Below are 18,945 nucleotides of genomic sequence, written 5' to 3'. Positions count from 1 at the left end.
TAAAGCTCTGTGAAATAAATATTAATCTTTCTTTTGCTTTCAACAAGCTGTGGGACTTGCTATCATGGTGGTTATGTTGTTGTAACTTCTATGAAGCTATTAATTAGCTCAATTAATAGAAAACTATGAGTGAGGCATGAACAGTAAGTAGCTGCTTTGAAAGCAGCTATGCTATCCTTTCGCTCCCGGGGTGGCTCTGCTGTGTTACAAATGGCGTAAAGTGCCAACGTGAGATATTATAGCAAGGGCATCCACAAGGCTCTGTGACTCTGAAAGCCTTTAGAAAACATCATATGGCTTCAATTTGTGAAAGACCACACACGTTACAGTACTTATGCCACCTGTTACACATTTCTTGCCAGTCGCTGCTTTGCTTTGCTCTGCTTGTTCTGGTGTCGTAGGTGCTCTTGGAAACCTTCCTATTTTAGTAACTTGCTAACGATACCACAATAATACATATACTTCACCTTATAAACATATTGAGGGAATGAGCACAAGCTACTTAACTAACAAAAGCCAAAAAGTTGGTAAATGTTCAGTTTCTGTAGCATGTTAAAAGTTTCCCAGTTGATTAGGGTAAACACCTGGGCCAACATTGGTTTGGAGGTTATTTTTGTCTTTAGATATACAGCTTGTGTTGCAGCATCTGTTGTTTTGTTTTCCTGGCCACTGCTCTGCTGAGTACACCCCTGGAGTGGTGGCGGGATGCCCTCGGGGCTCCCCTGCAGCACTAGTTGTGTTTCACCGCTGCATACTTTCTGCTGGGGGTGGGCTGCCTACTCTCCCAATGGCTCCCAAGAAAGAGCCCAGACAGTTTCAGTTACGGATAGCAGTGTGATCTCATAGGATGGAGACCTCTTGTGACAACAGCAGTGCTGCCATATCCAGGATCAATTGTAACTGCTTCCCTGGAAAAATGACCCTGCTAGTAGAAAACAAGAAACAAGTGCTGTGCTAGCATGGAGGTCCTGGGACTAGCCAATGTAGAAATAACACAAAAGGGGCTATAATTCGAAAGTAAAGGGACCATACCTTCTACTCATGCTTTGATAGAAGCAAAAGTTTGCTGTTCCTTCATTCAAGAATGTGCTCAGTGCAGAATTAGATAGCGTAGGGTAAAATGTCTTGGTGATTCTCCTAAGAGTGAGTTCAGACACATATATGCTGAAAATCGGCATAATTTGCTGGAAGGGTTGCATGAATATTTCAGGCATTTCCAGAGTCATATGAGGCTTGCAATATCAGATCTGAACTAAGTCCTGGCCACCTGTGTGTATCCACAGAGACCAGGGACCAGAACTGTGCCCTGCTCCATCGGATGACCCAGGCCTTTTATGTGATCTTCTCTCCTGCATCTGACCCAACCATATAGGCTTCTTGGCAGTCAGTAGGCACACCAAGCATTTTCTAAACTCTTTTATCTTAAAGTCTTTTATCTAAAGTCTAAATCTTAATCTAAAGTTGCAAAACCTCTGTGAATGCAGGCAATCCTTTGCAAGTACGTGATAGTCACTAATAGACTGTTGTTGCAAAGCAAATAGCTTTCGACCAGAAGAATCATGTTTTCCAATTAGCTGCGCTGATTGAATGCAGAACTGGTTTTTGCAGCCAGAAGCAGTAGAGATGAAAGGGGCAGAAAGCTAGCAAACTGTTCTGATAGCCATTTTTAGTCTTTGTACAACCATGACAGATACCTTACTGGCAATATTCAGCTACCCACTAACACTTCATTTGAACTTTTATTTTCTTAGTGCTTGTATAATCACTTGCAAACTATGTAATTAAAGATGAGGTTGATAAGTAGGTGTTGTGAAGGGTGAATGTGATGGGAAAATAGGTAAAATTTACTGCAAAAGCCACCTTTGATAACCCTAAAATGGAGTATCTGAAATAAACCAGCCTAAGATTATTTCATTTTGTTTGAATAAATCAACAGAGCAGCAGTATATTCCATTTTGTGGAAATAAAGGTGAATTGCTGGACCAGGAGAACAAGGTAGATTAACTCAAAGCAGATTAACTGAGTTGGTTTAGGGCTCCAGAGCCTCATCCAACCAGTAAGGCATACTTCCCAACAGTAGGTGAGAAATAATCAAGAATAATCAATAATCAACATTTTGGATGAAATTTTTGGATGAAACTGTAATCTCATGGAAATCAATAGCAGATTTATCATAGAGGTTGGAATAACCAGATTCATTATTTACTGTTCTCTAATGCAGTGCTGTTCAAATCCATACATTAGGACATATCAGGTTTTGTGATGACACAAATGAATTGTGGTTACTGAAGCTAAGAATGACCAACTCTGCTTTATTTTTGGTTTAGTGTCAGTGAAGTATTTTGCCCTCCATGACCCTAACTATTTAGATACATTATAAAATAAACAAAATATCCTAGCTCAAGTGATGTTTATTTTTGTTTTCTTCAGCCCCTCTTATTTCTCCTCTGCTAGACATTTTAACTATTTGTAAAGCCTAAGGGGAAAGAAATCCAGAGGCCGAGAAATGTGTTATTACTTGATTTTGCAACTCAAGAGTAAGCCCATTACCCGTCACTTGGTCTTTATTTAAAGGCTATTTCGTAAAGTAGGACTGTAGGCAGAAGATTAAAAAGCAGACTTTTAAAACAGAAAATACGTTTCTAGTGTTAGAATTCTATTGTTTATCACTGGAGTCACTAATACATGTTTTATGAGTTCTGCAGGAATAATTTGTGTATTGTTGTGTTTATTCAGATAAGTGAATGATGCTTTTATGACTCCGCTGGAAAACAAACAAAGCTCCTTGGTGACTCACAGTCCTTCTTATGGACAATTATTGGCTCTATCCTTTATTCCCTCAGCACCCCCCGCCTTTTATTCCAGCAGTCCGTACCTAAGAAGCTTTACACCATTGCAGAGATTGTTGTCCCAAGCCCGGAACCACAAATATCCTCTGAGCTAAGTACAGTATAGCAGCTTGCAAGTTGTCTCCCCTCTTTTTAAGTTCTCTCATAAGTGCCTACAACCCCCGGTTTGGGTCAGTTATGCTTTATATTTACATTGGGCCCTTTTTAATTAAACATTCTTCTTGTCTTGTGTTCACTACTCCACATTGATCTTTCATGTTCTCTCTGGCCACATCTTTAGGCTATACATTCAGGAAAACAGTTATCTTAGTGCATGTTCACTTGCTGGTGCGCTCTGGAGAAACCCAGTTTATACACTTCAGGGGAAGCCTCAGACGTGCCCTGTGCAGGAAGGTGCACTGAGGTGCATCATGTGACTGGCTTCAGGAAGAGAAGACATCACAGGTCCACACTGTCTGCTGCTTAGACAGATGGGGTCTGGAGAAAACGAGTGTCCAGGTTTGCTCTAAGGGAAGGACCCGTATTCAGGGAACCACCAGGTCATGGGGATTTCAGACCTCAGCTGATGCTGCAGCTCAGAGGCAGCAAAGATGTACTCTGGCTGTCACTCTCACTACCTAAGACACGTTTCGAGTGTTTAGCGATCCATGCTTCCGCCTTACCCGCCTGCAACAAGTTTCTGCAGGAAAGTCTTTCACTTCTCCAACTGTTTTTCTTTGGTTGTAGCAGCACAGCCATTGGATTTCTCTCAGCCCTTCCACTAGACCAACCCTGTCTTCCTCTAGGAGGTTAAATGTGTAGGCTTCTAATCATGTTTATTTGTCTCTTTTTCATCTGACATAATTGTAGCATGAGTTTTACCCCCCTCCCCGTTGTTAGTTGCTTATGTTGTAGAATGACAGAGAAGCTTTCAAAGCAAAATACTGTTTTTTGCCTCAGAGGAAGGAATAAAGAGGGCAGGGAAAGCTATTAGCTAGTTTAATATATTAATAAAGCAACATGAAATAATCGAGTTCTTTGCTTGGAAAGTGCTATTGTAGCTAGCTAGTAGCAAACTGAAATGAAATGAAATCAGTTCGGTTCTATTAATTAGCAAAGTTTGTTGAAGTTAAAGGCTACAGCAGAACTCCTTATCTTTTGCTTGTGTGCGAAACTTTTTCTTACCAAAGTGGTGCACTTTTTAGAGGAATATTTGCTAGCTTTTATACAGCAGAAATAGTCAATGTTCAACTTACACCACAGATTTCTAAAAGACCTGGGTTTTAAATGCTAACCCTAGAAAAGTATGTAAGAATCTTCTCGAAACCAACGGCGGTAAGCGTGCTCAGAGTGTCTCTTACAAACTTACTAGAGATTGCTGAGATTCAAGCTCTCTCCTCTGTCATATGCTAGGTGTCAAGAACAATCTGGTTAAAATGTAGCAAGGGGAGCTCTCTCTCTCTCTCTCTCTCTCTCTCTCTCTCTCTCTCTAATGGACCCTCTTGAGTACCAGACTCCAACCTGTCCTGTGCAGCTCACAGGAGATGGGGGAGATGTAACCATCTGCCTGCCAACTACTTCTACTCCTGTATTCAGACGGTGGGCACACTGTCACCCAGTTTATGGATTGACACTGTCATAGGTATGAAATGCCAGCCATCTATTTTCATATATATAGATATATTTATATATATATATGAGAGAGTAAAAATAAAGACATTGTGTGCCGTATATTACTGCAGTCAGATGTTCAGAAATAAAAGCATGCTTAGCATGCTTACAGTAACTTATACTTTTGTTTAGCTAGAAGAAGCTTCCTCTGTTTCCTCGTGATAATAAGCTAGCTCAGCTTTCTATGTGGATGAAAAGGAGGCAAAGTCTTGTAAGCTGGATGCTTAGACAGTGGCAGAGCAAGGATCCCATCCTTAGGCAACTCTGTCAAACCAGACTGCTGAATAGAGCAGTATCGCTCCAAGAACAAATTTGCCTTTAGGTATCCGTTTGGTCCAAGACCATTTCATTTGACACAAACTATCTGCTATGGGTTTCCTGTAGTTCCTAAACTCAGTACTTACTGAATCTCAAGTATCAGTGTTGACTCTTTTCCCAAAGAATAAGCAATTGCCCCTTCCTCGCTTTAGAAATGCTGTCTTGTGTTCACGGCAAGACAAAGCCACCTCCTGGCAAGACAATAGACAAAACCCTTTAATTACCAGCACAACCCTTAACTTGACAACAAATAAAGTATGTCTGCACTGTGTATAAAATGCCCTTGCAGGCAGGCAAGGCCACAGTCAATCCTCAATGCATTTTCCTTTCTACACAAAAAGCTGTTTTGATACTTCATATCAACAATTAGCAGCTGTATTACAAGCCCATGTGCTGCAGAGCACTGCAGGAAGTTCATTACTGCTCTACTTTTGGCAGAGGCTGACCATGACGATAACTAAAACAGCTTTGTCCTGATAGCAAATTTGGGAAGCAATTACTTTTATTCTTAGCTTGTTAGGATGACAGAACAGCATACCCACACCTTATCTTTTATTTCTTTAAGTGATACAAGTCCCATATGACTTAGCAAATGTGAGAAATGAGCCTATGCTGAAGGATAATAATCATGTTTAGAACAAATGTTTCTTCTTTGGTTACGCTTCATTACACTCCCAGGAAGATCCATCTTAAACACGCAAACACAGACTGTCTCTTCTAGTTATTTATTTTTACAGGAAGAACCTTGTATATAGATTCTGTGCATAAAACTGGATGCTTTGCTTCTATGGTGACATAGAATAGAGATGCCGACGTGGGGTGATTTCCTTCCTGCTTTTATTACCACAGTAGAGTGGTAATCTCAGAAATCCAAAATATTATAAAGCTGTCATCATCAGGGATATGTGAGAGCATGATCCTACTGGAGCTGACTGAAGTTTTAGATCACAAGATCTCTCTACTCCCCAGCTTTTATCTAAAATACATATATTTTATCTAAAAATATATTTTATCTAAAATATAATTTATATATGTAACCATCTTGCTTTCAGGACAACAAAAAAGGCAGCTATACTTTTTCTGAATATTCTACCCAAGCTGAAGACATAAGTCCAACTCTATCTTTTCCTGCTAACACTGAATTTCTTGTTCTCTGATGACTTATTAGAATTCTGTTGGTAATCCTTGCTTGTAAGCAGTCTGGATGCTTAAAAGAGTTACCCAGCACTTTTAACTACATTTATTCTTGTAGCTCAGCAGAGGCCTGATGAGCACTGAAGGCAGCTGGAACGGGTATTTCCACAGCAGATGCAGTGGGGGAAGAGGCTCAAAGCACAGTGCAGCGGTCAGTGAAGAACAGCTCTGAGGGATTGCTGCCAGGGTATCAAAGCAGTGTTTGGAGGCTCATAGGTGACAAGTCCACACCTTATATCCCAAACTGCCTCCTGACAGGGAGCTTGGCTGATGAGAAAAGACTGAGATGCACGATATAAGCAGAGAAGTGAGATGGTGCAAGGCCAAGAGGTCTGCTACTCAGCACATGCGTAGTGCCCATGAAGGCCAGCAAAACCTGTGTCAACGAGTGAAAAACTGTAGAGGTGAGGAGCGCAAGTACCACCCTTAAGGACGCTAATAAATCTTAAAAAAAAAACACACACACAAAAAAAGAGAAGAGAAAAGCCGCAGCTCTGGGGAGCAATCTTATATTCTCTGGGATATAATAGTCGTATATACCCCAAAGCAGAAAAATCAGGAAATCAAGAGTTAAAAATAAAGCAAACTTACATTTTCTTACCAGAAAGTCCACAGAAGACAAACTCAACAACAGTTACAGTTCATCCATTAAAATACCTGAAATAGCCTTTAGTCCCTTTTGATGGAACGTTAAACAATAGCACTTTATTCTTACTAATGCAAATTCTTTCTTTCACTCTCAAACACTCTATCTACTTTTTATACAAACCATTTCAGACTAAGAAAATGTCACTACCCCTTCCCCTAGGACCCCTTTCCCTCATTAGAGTGAAGCTACCATGCTTGAATTCTTCATACACAGACATGGATATAAACTGCAAGTTGAAATGCAGTAAATCAAATCCTTTGAAATACACAAGCTCCCTTCCTCATGACACAGTAACAATCTCAACGGTAACTTCTACTTTTACCGATTTAATACACCGATAATTATCACAAATGCTGGGAAAGTATGCCAGTAAATGTTAAAATTCTGCAGAAAGTGAATCAACTCAAGTGACGAGAAATTATTCCGAAGTTCATTATGCTGACCTATCTCACCCTTCTTTGCTGAATTGTTCCAGTGGTTATTGCTAGATCCAGGAACTGTCATTAAAACCGACTTGAGAAACATGCTTTCTGGTTTTAAAAGTGTAAATGATGTTAACTCTCCCTGTCCTAGATTTCATATGGTTGAATGCAGCTGAATTTGACATTTCCTTGAACACCACTGGGGTACTTAAACTGAGTTAATGAAATCTTGGGGCTTTCGGTCCTTTTTAGAGTGGTTATACCAATGCCTGGTCACTCCCAGGGTCTCTCCCTTCTTTTTTTCAGAAAAGAAAAACTGTTTGAACTTTCAGAAAAGAAAAACTTTGAACTTTCTCTTCTTGTCAATCCCCTGTTTCCCGCTACTGATATTGATTTTAGACTGCAATCACCTCTCTGGATAAATAAATATTATTAATAATTATAATTATTAATAAAATGAGTAGCTATTACTCATTTCTGAAATGAATAGCTTTGCCCTGCTTTTGTAGCTGTGATTCCAAACCATGTTACCTGAAGTTTCCATCATGTACATTACTTGCCATCTTGATTTCTTTTCTTTGCTGAGGTTTCTCCCCACCCGAGCAACTTGTTCAAATATCTGAAGCACCTTCTCTCTTGATTACTGCAACATCATCTTTATTGGAATTACGGATTCTTTTCTTTCTAAACTATAAGGATGCCAACACGTTTATGTAACAGGTTTGACATGCTTGAGTGGCCTGTGCACAGACCAACCCTAGAACTAGGGTTTCTCATTCATTTCAAACGGAAATCTAAAAAACACCCTCCTGCTTTCAGCAACCTCCAGGGTGAGGTTTGCTACATTCCTCTCCTTCTCCTTTCATTGTGGATAATAGGGGCCTCATTCCCATTCACAGTATGATCCCCTCTATCAGCCTATCAACATAAAGAGGTCTTAAAATTGACGTATTCTATGTTGCAGCCTAGATGATTCCTTACACTGACAGTATGGTGTAAAAGGGCATTAATCTAAAGGAAACATTGGTTCTGGTTTCTTTTCTTGGATTCTCCGTAAGGACTAAGGATGCTCGCTCATCTCCTGCTCTTTCTCTAACTGTGCACTCTGCTTATAAGCACTTCATCTTACAAAAGAAAAATCAAACAGTTAGTTAGGATCACTATCACTTTATTCATCCAGATTTCTATTCTTCCTTAATGCATTCAGCCCTCAAGGTTTTTAAATCCTTACTGGCTGATTTCAGGGTTTTTTTCCTTCTCTACTCTTCTGTTCCTCTACTCATCTGCTGTAAAACAGTTTTCCATAGAGCAGGTACCGTCTGCAGCTCAGAAAGGGCTACGTTTTGCTGTGAAACATTCTAAAAAGCCTAATATGCAGGATGTTACAGGTAAGAAAATGGCATTATACAATAGAGTAAGAAGAATGCAAGGCCAAGTATTTCTTTAGAGACAAAGCAAAAGTCCAAAAAGGACTGTGGTTTGCTTGTAGTGTGGCTCTGCATTTGTTCCAGTAGCGTAAGATTATATAAAGGACACACATATGTACACCATTCAGTCTGAAGCAGGATATTTCATACCTGCTACATTTTCGTGTCCTAAAATAGTCTCACTCTAGTCTACTTCAAATTAGGGCACTTCATGTTTTCTCATAAGGAAGCATTTTATTGCTCCAGCTGATTTTAATTCACATGGGCAAAGTATTTTGCTAGTCTGCCATTCTTAGCAAGCGTCTGATGCGTTCACTAGGAAGCCTGACCTCTGGACTTTGGGTTTCGGCAACCACTGCTTTGTTGCTAATATTGCACAAACAGCAGATTGATAGTATGACTCTCCCAGAAATTTTCCCCATGGAGGAACCTCAGCTTCTTTCATACAGCCAAATCATACAGTTAAGAGCAAGCATTTCTTGCCTTAAACTCTGTCCTTCCTGTGTCACACAGGCAGGAGGACACACCCCCTGTCCCAGTGAGGACTCTTTTAGGGACACTCTGGACAGCTAGTAGGTCACTGACAGAGAGATTCAGCATACCCCCAATCCTGGTTTTGGTGGAAGGAGGTAAGGCCAAAGCCTGACCCATTTTGCTGCTTGCTTTGAGGAGGAAAACAATGCCAAGGCTTCTGAGCAGCAGGAAATGTGCTAGAATACTTACCTTCGCAATCAGAAATATTTGATATACAGTTAAGAGAGAGAGAGAGAGAGAGGAGGACATATTAATCAGAAATGACAACGACATATGCCTACAGAGCTCTTTGTACCCTGAATGGAGAGTAGGTGGTATTTCCCTATATTCTGCTTTCTGATTTGCTCCACACAGATTAACAGTTACACTGATTACGCTACGCGTGGTTTAACTTCCTCTTCAGTTAGCCACAGTGAAGTCACTGAAACATTTTTGGCATTTGGGGCATTTTCAGAAAGACTACTAGGTACTTACTTAAACTGCGAAAATACGAAGAATAATTTGAACAGAAAACAGTGAGGTAAAGGAAGAAGTATATGTTACACATCTTATTAGCAATGAGTATTCATACTTGCTAAAGTGGGTGATAAAGACTGGGTACAGATAAACACCAGTCACAGTTTGTAGATAAGATCATATTCCTAGCTACAGAATTAATTTCAACTGAATTTATCTGTGTAATCCCATTTGCTATTTTAAAAATTCACATGATGGCCCACTCATTTACTAAACATGGAGGTATCAACAGGATTGGTTGATCAGTGAAATGGCCCAGTATCTTCACCTCAGTCTATACCATTTTAAAATAACTGGGATTTGTATTCCTACTGATAATACATGTATTAAATTTCTTAGGTTTACGCTTCTCAGACTCTATTAGGTACTTCTATCTATCACACGGCAATTAAATAATCACAGTCTGAGGATTTCCACAGAAAGCTAAATATCCAATCAAATATTGATATTAGCTAATTAAAAAAATCCCTTCTTTCTTTATAAAAACTGTTAACCAAAATTGCTTTCCTCAGTTTACATATTAATTAGCATACTGGTAGTTAAAATGTTTTCTATCCACTGTTATTTCTATATCTGCTGAGAACAGTTCCTTCATGAAGCTTCAAGGCCATGCACTAAATCTGCATCTTTAATGCCCGCTACCTTAAACTGCAATGAACATCTTTCTTAAACTTGTTTTTTCTTCCAGGAATGGACAATTTTGGTTCTGCTCTGCATACACCCAAAGATGACTGAATTAACAGGCAGCCTGGATAACCCAACCACCATAAACCTTCCCACTGCCCTTGGTTTGTATAGCCCTACTGTCACCAGAACAGAAATGATCATTTTTCTGCCTACCTGTCCTGATGGCCTTGGCAACCTGTGAGCGGCAGCCTGTGAGCATGCAACAAATCCATGAGGAACTACCTGATGCAATATACTGATAGATCTTAATGCTTGTTCAACCACCTGTTTGTGTGCAGAGTACCCAAATAAACAATGTATATTTGGTAATCTTTCCTAAAACCCAGACACTTAAAAATACTATAGATCAACTTAAATAATGGCTCTTACATTATAAACATCTGAGTGATTTAACTAAATGGATACGTTCACCTTTCAAAATAGTATTGTGACACTCTGCGGAGTTTCTTATGTCAAAAAGATCTTGCATTACCAAAATCACTTCTGTATGCCATGATACTCATTTGTTTCCTAAACATGAGCCAATATTAGGATTTAGAACCACACTGGATTTCCAAGCTGTGTGGTCACTCTGATTTGTAGAAAAGCGGTTGCTATAAATTTTAACAGGCTGTGAACTTGATATAGTTAAGTCACAGTAAATAAAATAAAATACAACCAAGCCACTTGGAGATCTGGGAATTTGCTAACAACCACCATCAAATGGTCTTCTATGCAGCCAGACTATGCAGTGGATTTAGGATCAGCTTTGGATGTGTATGTGGAAAGGATATGCTTATGCATACTTTCCACCATAATGAAGCTGCTAAGTGAATGAAAGCAGCTAAGCTTAAGAACAAAAACGGAAAACATTTCTCAAATTCTAAGTTATAAAGCTCAGAAAAGGTTAAGTCCCTATCTTGAAAGGCTGCTGTGCATAGATGACTCTGAGTTCTGCTTGAAGAGGCTTGAGAGGCTCAGACCTTAAAACTGCAAATGATGACTACTTTCCTTCAGTTATAACCATGCTGTTGTTCCTGTTCTCTTAAAACTGTGCATTTAAGGCTCAATTTACTTATCAAAAATGTTATCATTCACTGCCATCTAGTGTCAATTGTACAGATTGTCAGGAATTTCAAATGACTTTTCTGGCTTTAAGAATTAAGACCTGCCTTTTTCAAATTCGGCCTTGAGATCCTGGGCATCCCTGTTTCCACTGACAGAGGGAACTGCAGATGGGCAGTAGCTCAGAAAACCTGAATAGCTTTTTCACAGAAATACACTTGAGTTTAGAGGCCACAGTGCAATTCAGATGAGTTACTCAGATTTTACTTCTTCAGTAGGTCTTAAATAATCCAAAGTAATTACTTTTTCAGTAATCTGAACAGTAGTTCAGATTTTACTTTCTTCATTCTAACTCTGCTTACCGTCTCGCTCTCCTTGTTTCACTCATATGAGACTTCACCCTGACCCATAAGCCCATAGCTGCTCCTCCTGTAGACTGCAGGACAGCTGCAGCATGCTTTATACCGCGCTTCCCTCATTCCTCAGTTGTCCAGAAAACACTGGAGCGCACTGTAATGCTTCTCTATCTATGCACTGGATTCCTTTCCGATTGACTATGTGAGAAGGATGGGACACCTCGGATCTCAACAGCACAATCAGAAGGCGGCTAAGAGGCAGATTTCAGGAGGACTGTGGGGCTCCCTTGAATACATCTTAGGACACAGTAACACAGCAATGCAAATGTCCATGTCCCATCTCACTGTCTGCATGCTGTAGCCAAGTACTTATTTTCTCCCTTAGCCTATTCAAGAGTAATTTCATCCAGTCACATTTTAATGCAAAATGCCTGTTCAGCTTTTGGGGGGTGAAACCAGAACAGAACTTCAGATTTAACAGCAAATATCTTTAGTCATAACTGGTATAGATTTATGGCACAGAATTCAAATATATTGATGAAACCTGTTAGTGAAGAGAAACAAACCCCCAACACCTCCTGAATCTCTACAGATGCCTCTGACAATAGATATTAAGTGGCTGTTCACCTCAGTAAGTGCAGTACGATAGAAAAAAAACAAAAACCAAAAAACGAATGATAACCTGCTTCTTTCTCTATCTTTATTTTACCAGGCAAGGATTGAAAAAACTCAAAGCTGGGATAGAGCAATCGAATGAGACAGCAATTCCTCTACTGAACACAATGTCTTCCACAGCAATTTTAAAGTACAAGTCTCACAAATCAACAGTGCATCTTCCTGTGTTTCGTGAGGACTGGACAAGTTCTGTATTGTGTGAATAGCTCTACTTCTAACTGAACAGGAATCATAGTTGTTCTTTACATGAAGAATTAAAGTATAGTAAGTGCTTAAAGTAAAAGTTCAAATTCAATGGCAGATCATAGAACATTACAACCACATATAGACATAATTATTTTATTAGCACTATTTGCACTATTTTTAAAACAAGTACTCAGGTACTTAAACACTATTTAATTCATGTTTATTTCTACATTTCATATATTACTGTATATTACATAATGCACTGAATACCCAGTAAATAAATAACAGAACCAAAGTGCAGATTAAAGCAGCAAGGTCAGTTTTTTCGGATATTGGGAAGGCCAAAAACACAGTAGCAGTATAAGGAAGAGTAAGCTGTAAATGACTTAACACTTAGCATGTCATTCTATCATTGCTATATGCATGCTAGCCCAAGCAGTCCCTCCAGCAATTGCATATAGTTATCCACAGCAGAAAATGGTTCTTCCATTAACATTACATTTTCACAATCTTTTATTTATTTCTTACCTTTCAGGCCTGATCCTGCAGTCCTTACTCAGCAAAACTCCCAAAGCAGCCTGCCAGCTTAGTTTCTTACTTTTTCTTAACGCTATATAAAACCCATTGGCTCTCTCAAAGGTCAGCATACTAGATGAATTAGGGGTTGCCTTTCTGACAAAAAATATTTGCAGCAGAAAGCAATGTAATTAAATACATAACTAAGAATGTCAGGGCCAAATCCAGAACAGATTTAGACAGAAGCCTAGAGAACTGTCAGGACAGCAAGGTTGGCATCTGGTGAGTGAGGCACTTTCATGATTACGTAGCCATTTTTAGGATCACAGTTTTGGATGTAGGCATGTTCAATCTGCTTAAATATTGTTTTGGACACCTACATCTTTTTTTTTTTTGGATAAGTCCCTATTTCCATACTTGAATACATGATGCATCACATTAACATATTCACAGACAATAGGAGAAGTGACCCTAAAATAAAACAAAATAAAACAAAATGATAATACAACATGATGTCATAGCCATGTCTAGAAGAAGCTATTGTTCTTTTCTGTGCTTGGGTTAGGTGCATTTGTTTTAACAGCTTTCAACACTGTATCCCATTTACTATTCTTGTGTTCTAACTGCCTTTTCCTAAACTTGTGCTGAAATAAATCATTGCTGTCTTCATCCTCAGCCTCTGACACTATCTCCATTTTTTGTATAATCAATTTAATGAGGTCGTGCTGCTTTTCCAATAATGTTGATATATCCTTGAGCCTGAAACAAAAGAAAAAACATGCATATAGCAGGCTTTGTCATTTGCTTTCAAAGGACATCAGTCATTAAAATTACAGGTGCAAAACATCCGACAGTCATCAGCTTTACTTTTCTGCTAATAAAGAATATTCTCCAGAGAATATTTGCAACTCATAAATTTAACCGAGTTAGCATCAGGCCTACGGAAGATAACATATGTTATCTTTTTGTTATCTTTTAAGAAACAATTAAAGAAATGGGAAATGTCTCTAGCAACCATCTTCATGAAATTACCAACAAGGCTTTTCCAAAACACTTTTCAGAATGTCTTATCTCACAGAACTGCAGCATAAGAACATTAATAGCTACTGAAAAGGTTCTCTATGAAGCAGTTTAACCTTGTGTAGTTAACAATCAAGTAAATATATTTTAAAATACGTGAAAAGCATAAGAATTAAAATATTCCAGTAACAAGCTAGCATTCATGCAAGGCAAAAAAATCAGTATACATTCAGGGTTGATTGTCACTAGCTTCAGTTTTGAACTCCAACAATTCAAATATACTGGCAATACAGTAAAATATAAACTTTTAAATCAGTATTTTCAGAGCAGAAACTATAACATTCCATAGCGATTAGCCAGGCCAAATAATTTTAAATTTTAGAAAAAATGTTAGTTTTCCCCCTTCTCTTTGGAGGAAAAAAAGAACATGTTCTATCCTGGTTCCTAATGCACTGATGTGACATGGATTTCAAAAAAGACTTGTTAAATTCTATGGTTCAGCTACAACTCTAAAGGCATATTCTCACCCTCTCAACCTCTGCTGTGTCTTTTCTGCAAAAATGCTTAAACTGAGTCTGTGCAGGGAGAAGATTTTACTAAATTAAAAAAAAAAAAAAGAGAGGGAAAGACAAGAGAGAGAGAGAGATTTTCCTAGCTGTACATTCACTGAAACCATTCTTATAGATATATCGATGAGTAAGGAAAATAAGTACAGATAATTCCTCCCAAGGCTTTGGGAAACAGGCGATTTGTTTTGTCATAGTGACGGAGCTTATTTAAGGGCTACAGGTACATTCAAATTTACTTTTGATGTACAACATGGAATATTACAACACTGTTTTTAAATAGGAATATCCTTGCAATATTGGCTCTACTTATTAGGACAGTAATAAAATAACATAATGAATACCTGTATTTCTGCTTCAGAACTTCCAATTCTAAAGTTGTATCAGTGCTTTGTGCATCTGTGGCAGAGTCCTCACAGCCAAAGCAATACTGGAAAACACTCTAAATAAAACATGGTGAACCAAACTGAAATCAGATGTTATAGTTTGACAATAGACTAAAAATCCCAAATAGGTGAATGGTAACAGTCTCCGCCCCAGTGTTAAAGTTGAAAGCAGTTTCTATTATCCAGTTATTTTTACTATATTAAAGATTTCTTTTGCAAAATGTGTTTAACCAGAAAATTTTGTCTACCAACAAGAGTAAAAATGAAAAGTAAACAAGTAACAGAACAAAGACCAAAAAGCAGAAGTTACATGTTCAATCTGAATAACCTTTTTCGTTTATGCCTCCTAATAAAATCATTGAAAACTCACACACTAAATATATTTGAATAAATCACGATGCACTAGTGATTTATTCGAAGTCTAATCACTCTTCCACTGATGTCAGTTTATGATTGATTTTGACTAACACAACGCTCCTAGCAATCTGAGAGTGCACAAAACATAAGTCTACCATATTACATTTTAGTAAGCACTTCTTGGTCTAAGATTCACCATCTTACCATAAATCCACAGTATCTTGGCCTGTTGGGATATACGGTGATTGATTCCTGGTCCACCCGACTTAGGAACCAAAACGGTAGCTTCTTCTCTAAGTTTGTGTGAAGATTGACCTAAACGTATTTTTCATTTAGAATGCGATATATTCTCTTTGGATATAAACACATTATCATGTGAAAATAACCATCATGTCACTATATTCAAAACTCTAGTACTAGATTTCAAATCTCTGAGCATCTCTACACTGCAAACCATAGTATAATGTTTGAACAATCCTGCTTAGACATGACGTATTCTCTCATCACAGCAGTAGGGATTTTCTTAGCAGGAATAATTATTCCACATAGGTACGTACTCTTATAACTAAACTGATTCCAAAAGTGAGTTAGCTCTTATATAATGGCTTGAATATCTGTTTAGTATACTGTCGACTGCAGTATAGAATTACAGGGCAGAAATCTTCAGTCCACAACGTTATCATATCCACATCATATCTGCAGAATTTGAGATCAATTCATAACGGGAAAGAGAGTGATCATTCTGTCTTTAACTGTGCTATGTCCTTTCACCAGGTTATGAGAGAGCCTGTAGAGATTAAGATGTCTACAGAAAGCCTGTGTGAACGGTTTTCCCACGGGTAGAACAAGCATGTCATAGGTGAGTGCCTTTTCAGGTGATGCTACTTTTCTATTCATTTTCAAATTGTTATAGAAAAATACTAAGAAGATATAGCTATAATTTTAAAATAATAAAATACAAAGTACAAGTCTATTTTACACAACCATAATCCTGTCAAACCTATGAAAGGTCTCAGGCTTAGTAAAGACTTCATAGTACAGTCTGATATTGCAAGACATAGTCTTTCCTGTACATTCTGTTGGCCAAGAAATACCTCAACAGGTGAAAAACATTAACTGCTTCAAGAATTGCCCTTATACCTCTGCTTTTTCATTTTCATCTCTAGCTAAAGAAACACCTCTTGGGAGGCAATTTTATGCTAAAAGGGAATCCTTCAAACAGGATTGAACTAAGTCAGTTCAACACGCAATCTTAAATGATGTGACTATCAAGAAAAGTAATTTCTGAGCCAGTGTTGTTCTCGGGCATTCTGTCTCTGCATATGTCTCTCCTTTCTGCTCAGGCACTAGGTAGGCACTGAAACTTCCTAGAAAAAGCAGAGCGATCAGGAAACAGATGCAAAGCCGCTCCCTGCACCAATTTTACGAATGGTCAATTCTTCCTACAATACAGACTTCAAGCTTCAAGTAGAACTTCAAGGTATTATATGGACAGATACTTTCTAAAACTATGTTAATGAGAAGGAATCTTTGTTTTTCATTTAACAGCTGCATATTTTGTGTACTTCCAGGTGTGAAAGTCAAACTTGATATACAATTCAGATGGAAAAAAATCCTTGCTAAAACCTATACTGCAAATTTAGTTTCTTAAAATGAAAACTCTATGACGTCATGTTACCGAACTCTAGTCCTAGTATGAAAGCCATAAGGACTACATTTCAAAAGCTAATTTGAAAATATCTAAAATACATACAGTTTTCAAAAGTATAGAGGTTACTAAATTCTTCTGGTTTCAACAGAAATACTGCTAGACATCTATATGCAACTTTACGTATCAAAATACATTTAGAAATATGACTCTAAGTTCCTTAGTTATCCTTGGCACTGCAGAGTGTCTCCTCAGCACACAGACCAAGGTATACTCCAGTACACTGCAATGAATTTGGTGTCCTTCTGATTTCTACGCGCTTTGACGTTCTTCTTACTGCCTAAATGCTCTCCCTAAAAGGCAACCCTTTAATTTCAAACATTAGACTACTTTTGAAATTCCGTGTTTGGGATAACTTAAATTCATTGAACTGACTCTTCCAAGTTCCTTTTAAATAAGGAACTTATTTTGCTTATTAAGCAAGGCTTATTATTATTTAATTTGCTTATTAAAAATGATTCCTTTAATAGTGACTCACATGTTTGAAAATGAGATTTAGAATAGGAAGCCCATGTTCACCCATCTACTTTACAGAAATGCTAAGAACGATGTTAAGTAGGTTATGATGTTAAAGCTAAATTAGCTATGTGGACGATGTTCAAACAACGATAGCTGCCTCCTATAGTTGTCACTCACATGGTATGCTACTTACCTGCATTGCAATCCTTTTGAGTGCTGCGTATTTTTGCACCTCAGCTATGTCCCCAACAGCCAAACCAATCTAAAAACACATAACAAAATCAAGGAAATAGTACGCTAACTAATTTTTCAAAGCATGTGATCTTAATTGTATTTCTCAATCACATTTGAATCCAAAATGACTCAAAGTTAAATTTGTTTTGTTTCCCTTGAATCTGGAAACATATCTCCTCTTTGTGTATTTGAAAAATCCATATCAAGAAATCTAAGTTAAGTTTTTAAATGCCAACTATCTCTCTGTCTATAAAATAACATCCGTTCTTTGTGATTCTTCATTACTGCTGTTATGTCAAAGAGTAAAATATATATTGCTCTCAGATCGAATAAGATCAGGGCAACGCTACAGACCCTAAAAAACCCGAACTGTTTAGTTTTCATTGCCCAACTCATATAAAAATATAACTTTCTGCCAAAAATGCTGTTAAATTGAATGTGGTTGACAATGAATTATACATTTTTTCTCTTTCTCTCTATTCCTGAGTTTTTTAATTCTTCTGGTTCGCTTCAGCCTCATTTCTTTGTTTTTAATAATATTGCTGACAGATTTACGCTGTACAACAAAGATCTGGGTCTTTGGTTTTTCCTCATTGTCAGTGCTAGGGTCTGATGACAAAATACAGTGAAGGGTTTAAGAATTGAGGCTATGTAGGCAATAGCCTCCTGCCCCTGACTGTGGGGCAGGAATTTACTAAAGTACCTCTGAAAGTCATAATTCCCCAACTGTTTCTATCAGGACCTCATAGTAAAATATGGCAGGTGCAATCTAACCATGGATTTTCTTACTGCAGAAACCAGAGCAAGGGAGGTGTGAGTCTTTCTCTGATATGAAGATGGAGCAAAGTTAGAAAATGTTGGTTCAAAATCACTCCAGAGTCCTGCAGTAACTCTCAGGTCTTACGTTTCTTCTAGGGACAGAGAAAAGTCAGAGTGATGCAGGAGATCCCAGAGGGACCGTGCCTCAAGAAAGAATAAAAACAACTTTCTTTGCTTTTTGCGCACTTTTCCAATAACCTAAAATAATCTTTTTCTCCTCCCTGATAGAGAGGAAGAGGGACATGTTCCTGTCTACTCTAGAGATGCACACAGGAGGCAGGGAAGACTTTTTTGCATGCCCTCCCTTGCATCTGAGCACATTCCATCACAGTTATTCCCTAAAGATGCACAAGGTTAACTCTGCAACATTTAA

General features: G+C 38.2%; 1 protein-coding gene across 2 annotated transcripts in view; it reads right to left on the bottom strand.

Moving 5' to 3' along the window:
• Positions 1 to 12,697: 12,697 nt before the first annotated feature.
• TRPA1 (transient receptor potential cation channel subfamily A member 1) overlaps positions 12,698 to 18,945 on the bottom strand; it is a 38,860-nt gene continuing 32,612 nt past the window's right edge. For both annotated transcript variants that reach the window (XM_068932519.1, XM_068932520.1), the window contains 4 exons: positions 17,713 to 17,781; positions 15,557 to 15,667; positions 14,954 to 15,051; positions 12,698 to 13,782 (listed from right to left, as the gene is read on the bottom strand). In XM_068932519.1, coding sequence (XP_068788620.1) covers positions 13,551 to 13,782; positions 14,954 to 15,051; positions 15,557 to 15,667; positions 17,713 to 17,781 — 510 coding nt within the window. In that variant the 3' untranslated portion in view covers positions 12,698 to 13,550. The remainder of the gene's footprint in view (positions 13,783 to 14,953; positions 15,052 to 15,556; positions 15,668 to 17,712; positions 17,782 to 18,945) is intronic.

The sequence above is a fragment of the Struthio camelus genome, chromosome 2 (genome assembly GCF_040807025.1).
Source record: "Struthio camelus isolate bStrCam1 chromosome 2, bStrCam1.hap1, whole genome shotgun sequence".
In the NCBI taxonomy this organism is placed as follows: domain Eukaryota; kingdom Metazoa; phylum Chordata; class Aves; order Struthioniformes; family Struthionidae; genus Struthio; species Struthio camelus.
The sequence above is the reverse complement of the archived record's forward strand: the minus strand, read 5'-3'. Positions and strand labels throughout refer to the sequence as shown.